Source organism: Giraffa tippelskirchi, chromosome 1 (genome assembly GCF_054371585.1).
Source record: "Giraffa tippelskirchi isolate mGirTip1 chromosome 1, T2T-mGirTip1v1.2.pri, whole genome shotgun sequence".
Classification (NCBI taxonomy): Eukaryota; Metazoa; Chordata; class Mammalia; order Artiodactyla; family Giraffidae; genus Giraffa; species Giraffa tippelskirchi.
Window position 1 is genome coordinate 217,906,328 of NC_137275.1, and position 13,438 is coordinate 217,919,765.

The 13,438-nt window shown below is 50.2% G+C and overlaps 2 protein-coding genes and 1 long non-coding RNA gene across 10 annotated transcripts in view; 1 reads left to right on the forward strand and 2 right to left on the reverse strand.

Annotated features, from left to right (window-relative positions):
• AKNA (AT-hook transcription factor) overlaps window positions 1-5,276 on the reverse strand; it is a 56,773-nt gene extending 51,497 nt beyond the window's left edge. The window contains exon 1 of the mRNA XM_081574948.1: window positions 5,244-5,276. The gene's annotated coding sequence lies outside the window, so the exon portion shown is untranslated. The remainder of the gene's footprint in view (window positions 1-5,243) is intronic.
• Window positions 5,277-5,469: 193 nt separating this feature from the next.
• LOC145540459 (uncharacterized) lies at window positions 5,470-8,255 on the forward strand. Its single transcript, XR_014078350.1, has 2 exons — window positions 5,470-5,717; window positions 7,700-8,255. It is a non-coding gene; the product is annotated as an uncharacterized LOC145540459 (long non-coding RNA).
• A 1,931-nt stretch (window positions 8,256-10,186) lies between these two features.
• The window catches only part of WHRN (whirlin), an 87,590-nt gene continuing 84,338 nt past the window's right edge, over window positions 10,187-13,438 (reverse strand). For 6 of the 8 annotated variants that reach the window (XM_081574978.1, XM_081574973.1, XM_081574971.1 and 3 more), the window contains 3 exons: window positions 11,976-12,157; window positions 11,334-11,456; window positions 10,187-11,069 (listed from right to left, as the gene is read on the reverse strand). In XM_081574978.1, coding sequence (XP_081431104.1) covers window positions 10,887-11,069; window positions 11,334-11,456; window positions 11,976-12,157 — 488 coding nt within the window. In that variant the 3' untranslated portion in view covers window positions 10,187-10,886. Of the gene's footprint in view, window positions 11,070-11,333; window positions 11,457-11,975; window positions 12,158-12,296; window positions 12,360-13,438 lie in introns of all 8 variants that reach the window. The other 2 variants (XM_081574967.1, XM_081574964.1) reach the window with 1 other exon arrangement.

The following is a 13,438-nucleotide window of genomic DNA, read 5'->3' on the forward strand; positions in this document are numbered from 1 at the left end:
ACACAAAAGGCAGCAGTCAGCCCTTCTGACCAAGCGGAGAGAAATGCTGCTATCTCCCAGGAATTCTCTAGGAGAAGAATCCCTGTGGCCCCCAAACCAGGTCTGGGGATCACTGACCCAGCTAGGAACTGTGTCCTCACCCTGAATCATTAAAGAGAAGAAACAGGTCTTCCTCAGCCAGCTGAAACACAGGTTATGAAGGAGGGTGTGCTCATATTGAGGAAAACACACTCATGCCCACACATTCACACACACACACACACACACACTCAAATTTATCTTCCACGTAAAGAGTTCAACAAAAAAAATGTACATGTGCTGGGAACACATTGCTAACAGCAAAATTTTATTGTGCACCTGTTACATAAAGCCCTTCCATGGATTAGAAACTCATTATTTAATCCTCATACCAATCCAAGGAGGCAGGAATTATTATGCCCATGTCCCAGGAGATAAAGCTGGATTTGAATCAAATTGTCTGAAACCAGACACTACAATCTTAATTACTTTGCCCCTGAATTTTACAGTAGGTGGAAATGTGGGAAACAACCTCAGTGTCCAATAACAGGGGATCATTAAAAAGATAAATGATGGTATTTCTACTCAAAGGAATATTATGCAGTGATGAACAGTCATACTGTAGAAGAATATAAAGTAATGCAAAAAACTGTCATACGTCAAGTGAACAAGCCAATTAGAAAATAATAAATATCTAATTTGAGTCCATTAAAGAAAAACACAGTAAAATATGGAGGAAGTGGAGAGAAAGAAGAAAAGAGAGAATTCCTCCAAAATGCTTACATAACTATTACTAGGTAGAACACTAAGGCAAATTTACTCTTTTTCCTTATGTGTATTTTCTAAAAATAACAGCTATTTTAAAAGTAAGAGTAAAATGAACTTTCACTATTTGGTAAAAAAAACAAAACAAACACAAGCCACTGCTGCACAGCTGTGAGGTCTTCATTCTGATGTGACCTTGGTCCCGACCCTGCACAGTTTCCCTGCCTGTGAAAACTGGGAAGAGTGGCCGGGCTCTTTGAGGGCCTTCGCAGCTCTGACATTCTGTGATACTCGGTACCCCCATCCCACACCTCCTCTCTTCCTCTTTTCAGACTCCGACCCTGTGCTTTTTCACATGGCTTACTCATGAATAAATAATACATAGCCATTATGCAACATGTAGGATTATGCGAAGATCACGAAAATGAAAGGAAGCAATCCCAGCCTTAGCCTTAGTCTAAACATTTCGAGACACGGCGTGTGTTGTCTCATTGGAACTGCATAATCAGGCATTTAACAGACAAGACCCAGAGAGGTTATACAATTTCCCCAAAGTCACACAGCACAGTAGGAGCAGAGTTGGATCTGCACCCACAAGTAGAGTGTTACCCTCCAAATGAATCCCTGATTTGAGAGCAGAGGGGCTGAAAGCAGCCTTCTGACCCCTGAGGTCCCTCCTTGTCCTGTCCTTGGCTGTGGTCTCAAGACTCTAAGAAGACTCACAGCTAGGCATCCAACTCCGGCTTCGATCACTGGCCCCTCCCCAACAAGAGGCTCAGCTTGGAGTGGAGGGTGGGAGGAATGTTGGTGAGGATCTAGGGAGGTGGTGCAGGACCACCGCTGGGGGCAGGGAGTCTCTCTCTACAGTCTAGCTGGAGTTTGGCTGACACTCGGCAAGGAAGATCAGACTAAAATGGGACTGCGGGCTGGAATAGGGGAGGGACCAAGAAATTAAAAATGTAAGAGTGTGGGGGCTGAGAGGCCTGGGTCCAAATCTGGTGGTTCTGACCCTAGATATGTTTCCAAACATATATTCTATAGCCTCATCTACAGATTGAGGGTAACACTGTCCTGAGGGCCTTGCTTATAAGCAAGCATGGCTTGGGAAGTGGAGACCCAGTTTCACTTAAAAAGTTATGGGATAGTGTTTGCCAGGCTTAGCACATGCACTCAGAAAACCAGGGGCCCTGTTAAAAGAGTGAGATGAATGGAGAGAGTAGCATGGAAGCATATACATATGTAAGATAAATAGCTAATGGAAATCTGCTGTAAGACTCAGGAAACTCAAACTGTAACAACCTAGAGGTGTGGGAAAGGGTGGGAGGTGGGAGGAAGGTTCAGGAAGGAGGGGACATATGTATCCCTATGGCTAATTCATGTTGATGTATAGCAGAAATCAAACCAATATTGTAAAACAATCATCAGTCAATTAAAAATAAGTAAATATAATAATAAAAAAGAAAACTAGGGACTCTGTTAGCTTTCTCCTGGCTCCCCTGATCAACCAGAGCCTGTTCCCAGCTGCCCTGCCCCCAGCTCACCCTCCAATCTCTTCAGCACATGCTGCTGGATAAATCTTCTTAGAGCATCATTCTAACCAAGCCTTCCCTGCTCAAAGGCCATCAGTGGCCACTCTCACTTCCAGGTTAAAGGCTAGACATTTTGGCCTGGAATTCAGGCTCATAACAACCTGCTCCCAAGTCAGAGGGCTGTTGCACTGCACCACTCACATCACAGACTAGCAGCCTCATCTCATAAAAGTTACTTTCCAAAATTCTACCCTTCAGGCGAACAGCAGTGGGGAGCAGGCCTTTTGGCCTGGCTCCTCTCAGTCTCCCTGCACCACCAAGAACCCTCCAACTTTGGCTACCATGCAAAGGCCAGTCTTCCATTACCCAATCCAGTTCACAGGCAGCTCTCTTATTTAAAAACAGCAGGGGGCAGTGGGGGGCAGGTTGCCTGGGAATTCCGTGGCAGTCCAGTGACCAGGACTCCATGCTTCCACCGCAGGGGGGCCTAGGTTTGATTCCTGGTCAGGGCACTGAGATCCTGCATGCCCCATGGCTCAGTCAAGAAAGAAAGAAGGAAGGAAGGAAAGAAAGAAAGAAAGAGAGGAAAAGAAAAAGCCCTGAACTGTGGCATTTACTAATTTCTGTAATATAAATGCCTTTATTACGGTCAATTTCATGCTACCAACACAATATCACTGAACACAGCACTGGGAAGAGATATATACAATCAGCTCTCACCAGAGGACACACCCCTGCAACAGCCCAAAATAACAGCAGACTAACCCCAAAGAAGAGCTGTGTGACCTCAGGTGAGTGACTTAACCTGTCTGAATCTGGAACTGCTCATTTGTAAAATGTAAAACAATAGCACTCATCCTATGGCAACAATGTGAACACTAGTTGATCAACAACAATATACCTACCATGTGGTAGAGCTCTGTACTAGGCACAGAGAGAGTGACTGGGGACAAGATGCACAAAAACTCCTGCCTTCCCAGACTTTACTTGATGCAGTAAAACCGTTGGCACAGTAGCTGGAATATAGCATTCTGTATTATCAACAGTCTTATTGTTGTTAAGCCTTCCTTTCTGTGGACCTCAATGTCCCCAACACCAAATTCAGAATGTAGCCTGGACAAAACTTTCTATGATGCCACCTCACTTGAGCCTTAAAATGCCATTACCATTCCCATTATACAGAGGGGGAAACTGAGGCACTCAGAACTGAAGCCAGGTTGAGGATTCGATCCAAGGTCTTCTAACTCCCAGTCTTCAGATCTGTCCCACCTCCCGGACTGAGGAAACACAAAAGGGCCTGGAATTCAGCTGGTGACTCAGCCGGATGCTGAAAAAAAAAAACCTCTTTCTTTCCTCCTTCATGGGGGTACATTGAAATGTCCTTGGTGTACACCAGTTTCCAGAATACCCTCTCAGCATGCCAGCCACAGTGCCGGGACCATTCCCAGTCTCTCTGGAAACCCTGGCACTTCTGGTGGACTCTGTGGATTGATGGGAGCTGATGAAACCCCCTTGTAAGAAACAACTCAAGTCACATGTTTCAAATGCAAACCACTGGACTTTGGGCCTTTGCCTAAAGGCCCCACATGGGCATCTTTTCCCTCTTTCTGAAGAATGGAGACCACCCCTGAGAATAAATAATCCTCCAAAGACCACGGGGTCCATCCCCTATTGGTAAGTAAGCCAGACTTAGGGCCCCTCAAATGGATAGGTAGCAATTCTGTTTCTTGACAAAACAAAACCAACAGCCAATATATATATATATATATATATATATATATATATAAAACCCACCAACTCTAAAGGAAGTGCCTGGAAATGTCTCTTTGGAAGTCCCTCTATACATCTAACCTCAGTCCTTCATGCTTCACTTTCAGTCATTTCTTCTCCTTGTGTTCTAGAGGACAGGAACAATGTCTCTTTTCACTGCAACCTATCTCAGCTTCTCTTTTCAGCTCCAGAATAGCCCAGTCTTATTATCAGCAATGTTCCTTTCCAACTTTCTTAACTTTGAAGCAGACACTTTACAAATGTAGGTAACGATTCGTGCCAAGATGTCATTTCTTTCAACGAAAGCCAGGGAAAGGAGCAGGGAAGAGTCTTGTCCAAGGCGGCGCGGTAAGAAGGCTCCGGCTCTGCTTGTGCGAGACCCATCACACAGGGGAGAAGCTAGCTCTGCGTCCGCCCCGCTGAGCGCCCTTGGGCAAGTCTCAGCTGCTCTTTGGGCCTCAGTGTCCCCACCTTCCTAACAAAAGAGGCTGGCCTTATGCCTGCAGTCTGTTCCAGATCCCACCACTGTCAGAGTGGCCCGCCCTCATGCTGGGCCTTGCTCTACCTCCCTACCCCTGTCAAAAAGAGGGAAAGAGACTTGCGTTAGTTGTCCGGGGAGGGTGCGCGGCTCGGGGTTGTCAGGCTGCGCAGGTTGTTGCCGGGTGAGCGAAAATCACACAAATCCCAGGACAGAGAAGTCCCACCTCCCGGGTAACCACAGCTACCCGGGCCACACCTCCAACCCAAACACAGCCATAAACCCAGCCAAGGTCCACCCCCAGATTCCCTCGGGACCCTTCCCCTCCCTGTGACCAGCAGCAGCTGATGAGAGAGAGAGAGAAAAAGCCAACGCCCCCATTGCGCAGAGGTGGAAACTGAGGTCAGAGGGTGGAACCTGTTCAAACCCCGAGGCCGGCGGGGTTTGGACTCGAACCCCATAGCCCATCCAGAGTTCCCTCCCATTCCCGGAGCGGCGATCAGTCTCCTTCCCGAGCGCAGGGATTTCCACGTGGGAGAGGCCGAAAGCTGCGCAGTGCCTGTAGATCTGAGCCCACCGACGCTGTCCACTGTTCCTCCCCATTCCCCCGATGCAGAAACTGAGACCCGGCAAGGGGCCAGGACCCGCCCTAGACCCACCGCGAGCCCCTCCCCGGGTCTCACCTGCCGGCTGCCGCGGCGCGCGGGTGGTTTCCTGGAGTTGAGCGGCAAACAAAGGCCTCCAATCCGGGCGCGGGGCGGAGCGGCGATGTTTTGCATAATCTCGACACCGGCCTATGACGCCCCGGGCGCTGCCCCGGGAGGCGGGGTTTCTGGAAGTTCCACCAATCGCTGAGAGGCGGCAGCCTATGTCCCGCCCCAAGAGGTTGGGACGTAAACTCCAGGCTCCAGGACTGAAAATCTCAAATCTCGGAGATTGCGTGTCCTGAAACCCGCCCAGCAGCAGATGGGAGACCGAGGCGCCTGGAGTTAAGACGTTTGTGAAGGGTTTCACAGAGCCACAGTGAGGAAGAATCCATAAACTTTGATGGCGGAAGCGAATAATAAATACGACAGTAACGATAATAAACTTTTCTAGAGCCCTTACGTGTGAGGCACGTTGGTAAACCCTTCCTGTGTCCGATCCTTTCCTATAAGGTAAGTAGGTATTATCACTACCCCTCAAGTGTATTCTACTCGAAACCATCTTGTAGACAAGCAGGCAAACGCAGGCCTGGGCAGAGATGGGAACTTGCCTAAGGTCCTGCAGTGAGAACGAGACAGAAATAATCCATTGTTCAGTGAGAGTACATCGGGAAGGATGTCAGTGTAAGGTGTCAAACTGACCTAGGTTCTCGCCCCAGTTCTGCCGCTCGCTGCCACTGAACTTCAGTAAGCGGGATTCTTAACTCTCACCTCACAGTGTTGCTGAAGGGAGTAAATGAATAAACATCGCGCCAGGCCTGTAAGAAATAGATCAGTGAGACTAATTTAAAGGGCTCCTCGACCAATCCTATTTCACAGGGGGAAGGGCGTGTAACAGGCCCTGAGACAGGAAGTGATCTGCCCAAGGTCTGGTATCCAGCTGTGTTACAGGCCAGTTCTCTTTCCTTTTGGTGGAAAGCTCCTCCCATTCCCCTGGTTCGGTGACCCCCTACACGCATATCTAATGGTAATAGTAACAGCTTCTATGCACTGAAGGTTTACTCTGTGCCAGGAGCAAACATTTTAGCTACTCCTTACAATAGCTCACAAGTTAGGCTAGTATTATACTCCAGATTTAAAGATGAGAAAATTACAATACCAATTAAATGTGTAATATAAAAGAAAGAACTTATTTACAAAATAGAAATAGACTCATGGACACTGAAAACAAACTGAGGTTACCAAAGGGGAAAGCAGAAGAGGGATAAATTAGAAGTTTGGGGTTAACAGATATACACTGTGTACATGCTGAATTGCATCAGTCGTGTCCGACTGTTTGAGACCCCATGGACTATAGCCTGCCAGGCTCCTCTGTCCATGGGATTTTCCAGGCAAGAATACTGGCGTGGGTTGCTGTACCCTCCTCCAGAGGATCTTCCCAACCCAGGGATCCGACCTGCGTCTCTTATGTCTCTTGCATTAGCAGGTGGGTTCTTTACCATTAGTGCCACCTGGGAAGGCCAGCAGATACACACTACCGTATATAAAATAGATAAACAAGGACCTGCTAAAATATATTCAAAATCTTATAATAACCTATAGTGGAAAGAATCTGAAAAAGGATATATATGCATATGTTGTGTGTATGTGTGTGTGTGTGTGTTTGTATTTACATAACTGAAGCACTTTGCTGTATACCTGAAACTAATACAACATTCAATTTAAAAATAAACAAATATGGTGATGGAAAAAAAACAAAAGACAAGAAATATGAGGCTCAGAGAAGTTAAGTGATTCCAAGTTAAGTGAGCCCAAGCTCACACAGCCAGGAAGTGGTGGAAATAGAATTTGAGTCCAAATGTCAGACTCTGAGCTCTGGACTGTCTGAGGTGTGCCTTGTTCTCTGTCCTTATGATCCTCCCAGTGGGCTGCCCCATCCCTCACCCCGCTTTCTCCCAAGCAGAGAGGGCTCCAAGTGATTTGAAAGCCAGCTTGGCACTTGCTTGGGCAGGCCCAGTCTCAAACCAAAAACTTGACCTCTTCCTGCCTTCTCCTTCATCTAGCAGCAGATCCTGGAATTGTCTAGCTGTACCTTCCCCCTTCCCCCAGCTCTGACATGATGAGTAAGGACGTTAGGGCCATAGACTTATATGTGGCCAGGTGGACCTCTGGCCCCTCGCTCTCCCAATATCCAAGCTGCCTTAGCCCGCTGTTTTAGGTCCCTTCAAAGGCAACAGGGCATCTGCTTATTATCCTGGAGCTTCACGTGGTGAACCTCAGGGAGCCGTGGGTCCAAATTTGTCCTCTACCACTCACTAGCTATGCAAATTTGAGGAAGTAACTTGGCCTTTCTAAGCCCACTTACAAAGGTATGTTTTTAAGCTTAAAATTCCACTGGGAGTGGAACCCTCGCAGCCAATGGCCTACAGTCCCGGAGTCAGACCCAGGAATTTCAGAACCAACAGTTCCAGAAACTCTTTCTTGTTCTTTTTCAGAGAACAAATTTGGGACGGCGCACAGCAGTTGCCAGGAGTCCCCAGGCCCCTGGGGTTGGACTGAGTGGGGAGATGGCTGGTCAAGACACAAGAAGTCACAACCTGTCCTGGAGTTCGTAGAGCAGGCCAATAACTGGCCTGAAATTCATCCTGCAAGTAGGTAACAGACAAAAACCTCTGGTTTCAGAACAGATCCACAAGGACTTGGGCCTAGAAAAGATGTGGTTTATAAGGTCAGAGGGCTCCTTCTTCACCATCATTCTGACTGCAATCATCTCCCTGGGGCAGACTCTGAACCTGGTACTCTGAGCCCACACACAGAATCCCAGCCTCCATCAGAAGCGAGTAGCAGTATCCCCATTGTATTTCTTTCCTCTGGCTGTTGTAACAAATTACCACCAGTTCATGGTTTAAGACAACACTAGGTCTTCCCTGGAGATCTAGTGGTTGAGATTCCACGCTTCCACTGCAAGGGGTGTGGGTTTGATCAGTGAAATGAGATCCTGCATGCAATGCAGCTTGGCCAAAAAAATAAAAATAAAAAGCTAAAACGACACTAACTTGTTCTTCCAAAGAGAGGTCAGAAGTCCAAAATCAGTCTCACCTTGCTAAAGTCAGGGTGTCAGCAGGGCAGGTTTCTTCGGCAGGCTCTCAGGGAGAATCCATTTCCTTGCCTTTTTTTCAGTTTCTAAATGGCCACCTGTGTTCCTGGGCTCATGGTCCCTTCCTCCATCTTCGAACTGCATCACTGCAACCTCTGCTTCCATCATCACAACACCTTTTCCTCTCCTATGTCAAATCTCCCTCTGCCTCCCTCTTACAAGGACCCTTGTGATTACATGGGGCCCACCCAGATGATCGAGGATAACCTCTCCATTTAAATGTCCCAAATAAGTACATCTCTCTTTGCCACAGAAAGTAACATTCACACATAACAGGAATTCAGGTATCTCTAGGAGCCGTTACTCAGCCTACCACACCCATTTTCTAGACTGGGAACTTGGGTTCGGAAAGGTAAAATCACCTGCCCATGACCACACAGGATGTGGAATTCGATTCCAGGAGATCTGGGGCCTGACAAAGCCCTGTTGCAGCCAGGCAAGGGTTATTCCCTGCAGGGGTACCAGGACTGGAGAGAGACATACAGAGTCCCACGGGAAGGGCTGGGGTTTGGGGGGATACTGGCTGCTTCAGAGGTCGAGTGGAAGCCAGGGCTCTGGCCTCAGGTGGTCTCCTTAAGCTGGGGAGGGACACAAGCAGCTCAGAGCAAGATCCAGTAAAAGTCTGTAGAATCAACAGCCCCCAACCCATTTCTGGCAGATCCCTGGACATGGCTGGACAAAGCAGGACTTTTCAAACTCTTCTTCCCCCAGAGAAAGCCTGAGGATGGAGAAAGTGGGCACTGAGGCTGGTAGTGGAGCCCCTCCCTCTTTGCCCCCTTCATGTGTTTTTGCTTCTAATACCCGCTGCCCTTGGTTCCTGCACCAGCTTCGTGTGCACAGGTTAGAAGTGACTGGGAAGACACTGCCTCTTCCCTGTCCCCAGACCTTGTATAAAGACTGACAACTTGAAGGCCCTGTCCCCTTGCCTTGAGCGGAGACAACTCTAAGTGGAACATACACTCCAGTGTCTGCCATGGGATCAGGCTGCAGCTGTCCTCCCAGGATTCCGCCTGAAATCACATCCTGCTTGCGTTCCTCACCTTTGCTCCTGATTCACCCGCTGCTCTACCAGCCTCCCTGCACACTGCTTCACTGAATCACCTGCACACACATCCTCTTCTCAGAGTCAGTTTCTGGGATCCGCCCTAAGATAGGCCACCTCTGTGTGTGTGCATGTGTTTATAATTGTATTTATTTATTTATTTTTGGTTGCACCGGGTCTTCATTGCTGCGCAGGCTTTTCTCTAGTTTCAGCAAGCAGTGGCTACTCTTTGTGGTGGTTTCTCTTATTGTGGAGCATGCGCTCTAGGCTGCAAGGGCTCAGTGGTTGCGATTCCTGGGCTCTAGAGCTCAGGCTCAACAGTTGTGGCTCACAGGCTTAGTTGCTCTGAGGCATGTGGCAACTTCCTCGACCAGGGATCGAACCCTTGTCTCCTGCATTGGCGGGCAGATTCTTTACCACTGAGCCACCAGGGAAGCCCCCTCTTTGTGTTTTAAAACATTCATGCCCATTGTGCATTTTGTCTCATAATATACCTGTGTATTTTAAATATTCTTATATAAGTTTCAGGGGTACAGCATTATTAAAACCTATATATACCTGTGTGCATTTTGATCTAAAGATGTTATCTATAACCTTCAGGGAAAGTGTTCCAAGATGTGGGTGTGGCTCCAGGGCCCCTGCACACCCACTGTGTGACCCAGGTTGAGCCATGGGAGGCCAGGGAAGATGTGATGTCCTGGGTGCTTCCATCTGTCCTACCCACCCCTCTCTCCACATCAAGCCTAGCCACACAGGCAGGCCACATAGCACGCTGGACCCTAACCTTGTTCAGATCTCTTTATTGAAAAATTAAAGTCATAAGCTCTGTATATAAATACACTGACGTCGCTGGTCACCTGCAAGGCCTCTGGGATAGGCTGGGGGTGCAGTGGGAAGCTGGGGTCTTGCGATCCCCAGGGGTGTGGGGTGGAAATAAATAATAAATACCATGGGGGATGAGGAGTTAGGAGGAATGGGGGTGTAAATGGGGGTGCTAGATGCTTATTTGTGGCACTGAAGGTCCCGCAAGATGCCCCCCGGGTTGGGGGCCGTGTCCACGAATTCTAATGTGACTTCATTCCAGACAAAGACTCCGGCATCTGGGGATAGGCCAGGTCCTAGCTGGCCAGGGAGCAGCAGGGTCTCCCGCTCAACCCAGAGTTACAGGCCCTGGGAGGCTTCAGGTGAAGACACAGGTGCTCCGCCCTTCCCCTTTCTTTCTCTCCTTCCTGAGGTTTCACGCTTGTATTGAGCACCTACTGTATACCAGGCATTGCACCAGACCCTGACTTGACCTTCTGTTTGCCTCGCCCAGCTCTCTTCTTCCAGTTCTGGTCCAACGGGCCAGTAAGAAGTGGGGGGATGTCTTCCTGATACCCTGGCCATGCAGCCCCAACCCCCGAAGGAGCTCAATAGTGCCAGGAGGGAGGAGGGACCAGGGCCAGGGGCTGAGCAGCGGTAGGAGGCCCTTGGGCCTTGGCCCCTAGAGCAGCACGTTGAACTCGGTGACCAGAAAGTCGATGTAGTCACGCTCCTTGGTCTTGAAGGCCTCCGCGATGATGCGTGCAGCCTCCCGGTGCTCCTTGCCCCGAAGCGTCACACCATTCACTTCCAGGATCACGTGCCCCACCTTGAGCTGCCCGCAGTTGTGGGCTGAGCCGCCTCGCTGCAAGAGTGAGACACAGGGCATGGGCACCTGGGACACCCGAGGGCTGGCCTTGACTGCCCACCACTGCCAACCAGGGAGCCACAATCTGTGTGTCCACGGCCCTGATTAGAAAACTGCGGCTCAGTGAGAGCAAAGGTGCTATGAGCCTGGGGCTGCCTGTGGGTGCTGGGCTGCCTCTGGGCATGGCAAACCCCTGGGGATGCTGAGAGAGGGACCCTCAGGGGTAGGGAGAGATGGTCAAGCAGGTCCCTGGGGACGTACCTGAATCGTGACGATCCTAGGCAGGGGCTGGCGGGTGTTGGCACCACCCTCGATGGCAATGCCCAGGGTGGCCGCACTTTTCTTCACGCGGATGAGGGTGGACGTGGGCTCCAAGAGCCCGGGCTGCAGGTATGAGGAAGGAAACTAGTGGCAGGCCTTCTTGGTGGGTGGGTCTGGCCTGGGGGGCTGGCCTGGCCACAACAGGCCCTTGGGTCAGCAGGGCGCAGACTCCAGCCCTTCACTGGGAGCCTGCCGTGTGCTAGCACTGAACACAGCACTTGGTGTTTCCAGCTGTCTGATTCTGAGGCTCGGGAGGTTAAGCAGCTGTACCAAGGCTGCTGGTGGTGGCACCAGGACTCGAATCTGGCCTGAATACCTCACCACCACCCTACGCTGGAAGGGAGCTTAACAATCCATGAGACGAGCCTTCAGCACCTGGCATGTCTGTATCAGTGGCAAAGGGACGGCCTTCAGACTCTGAACACAGAGGTCTTTCCAGACACCCACATCCGTCCAGTGACGGGGGTGCTCAGTACCTCCCTTGTGGTCACTTGTCAAGCTGAACCCTGGTAGGGACTTCCTGTTGTTCACCCCCAGCCAGACGTCCCCCGCTGCCTTCTGCACACCCCCTGTCTCACTTACAGGTTTGGTGGCCCCCTCGGTGGTCCTCTCGTTCCAAGGTGTCTCCTTGCTACTCCTGCTCTTGGTGGATGCCGTCTGTCTGCCTCGGCCTGGGGCGCTGGCCTCCGCCTCGCCAGCGTCCACGCCACTGTCCTCACTCAGGGTCTGCCCGCTATCTGACAGCTGGGAGAGCGTGGAGGCGGCTGGGGGTGGGAACAGGAGGAGAGGGGGTGTAGAGCTGGGGTCAGTAAGGGCTTCCTGGAGGAGCTGAGGGTCAGGCTAGAAGGCTGGATGGGGGATTCCCTGGGCAGAGACTCCCTACCACCCTCCACCTGCTGAGACCTGCCCTTCCAACTGGGTCTGGCTCCAAGGCTGCCACTTCCAGGATGTCTGCCTTGACAGCCTCTGGCAAAACGGTTAAAAAAAAAAAAAGGTCAAGAGGCAAATCCAGCCCACAGATATGGGTTTGTTTGTTTGTTTTAACTCTTAGTGTTGTCAATATTGAATGTCAACACATTCAAATTAGGAGATTTCACATAAAAATTGAATTCTAAGCTTTTTGGGAAAAGAAAGTCTGAAAAAAAAAGGAAAGTCTGTCATGCCTGGTCTGTGCCCTTGCTGACCCCACCTGGCCTGAGCTAAGGGGTGGGCACATGCCCTCTGGTGCAATAGTCAAACCCAATCCACTCCACTAGGTATGTAATGGCTTGGCCCCTGAGTCTGAGACACTCTGGAGTCGGGCAGGTGGGGTCTGAATCCCCTCTGACCAGCTGTGCAATCCTGAGTGAGCTACACAGCCTCTCTGAACCCCAATGTTCTGGTTCCAACCCAGGGGCAATGATGCCTATCCCATGGATTATCATAAACACTAACAGACACGACATATGGGGTGAACAGGCTTATGCTAGCCTGCCTGGCTCCACAATTACTCTCTGTGTCTCGGTCTCTTTCGTCTGTAAAATGGGGGTAATAACAGTACCAGCCTCACAGAGCTGTTGCGAGAACTGAGTGAGTTACTAACAAAGGCAAGTTCCCAAGAACAGTGTTCTTGGCTTACAGAGAGTGCTGTACACCTGTCAGCTTTATTATCATGTGTGTCCGGCTCAGTGCCAGGTCTAGAGCCATCTCTCTGACAGCTCGGGTTTCTCTCACCACATCCTGCCTTAGCAGCCTTCCCTCAGTGAGCTACTGAATGCAGGGACCCCGCCTTCTGCATCCTAGTCTGTCCCCTACTTGCATACCACAGGCGCTGAGTAAACGTCCCCTGACCTGGTTGGCCACCCACCCTCCTTGGCCATGGCGGTCCTGCATGTCACCTTAGCCACGAGATGGCAGCAGAATCCAACAAAACGGACCCAACTCACGACCAGGAGGGAGGGGATGCAGGCCTCGTGGTGGGCTCAGGCTTACAGGGTGGAAACCAGCTCTGCCTTCCCACCACCTCCCCAGTTGGACATCCTCTGAAAACCCCGGGGCTACAGCCC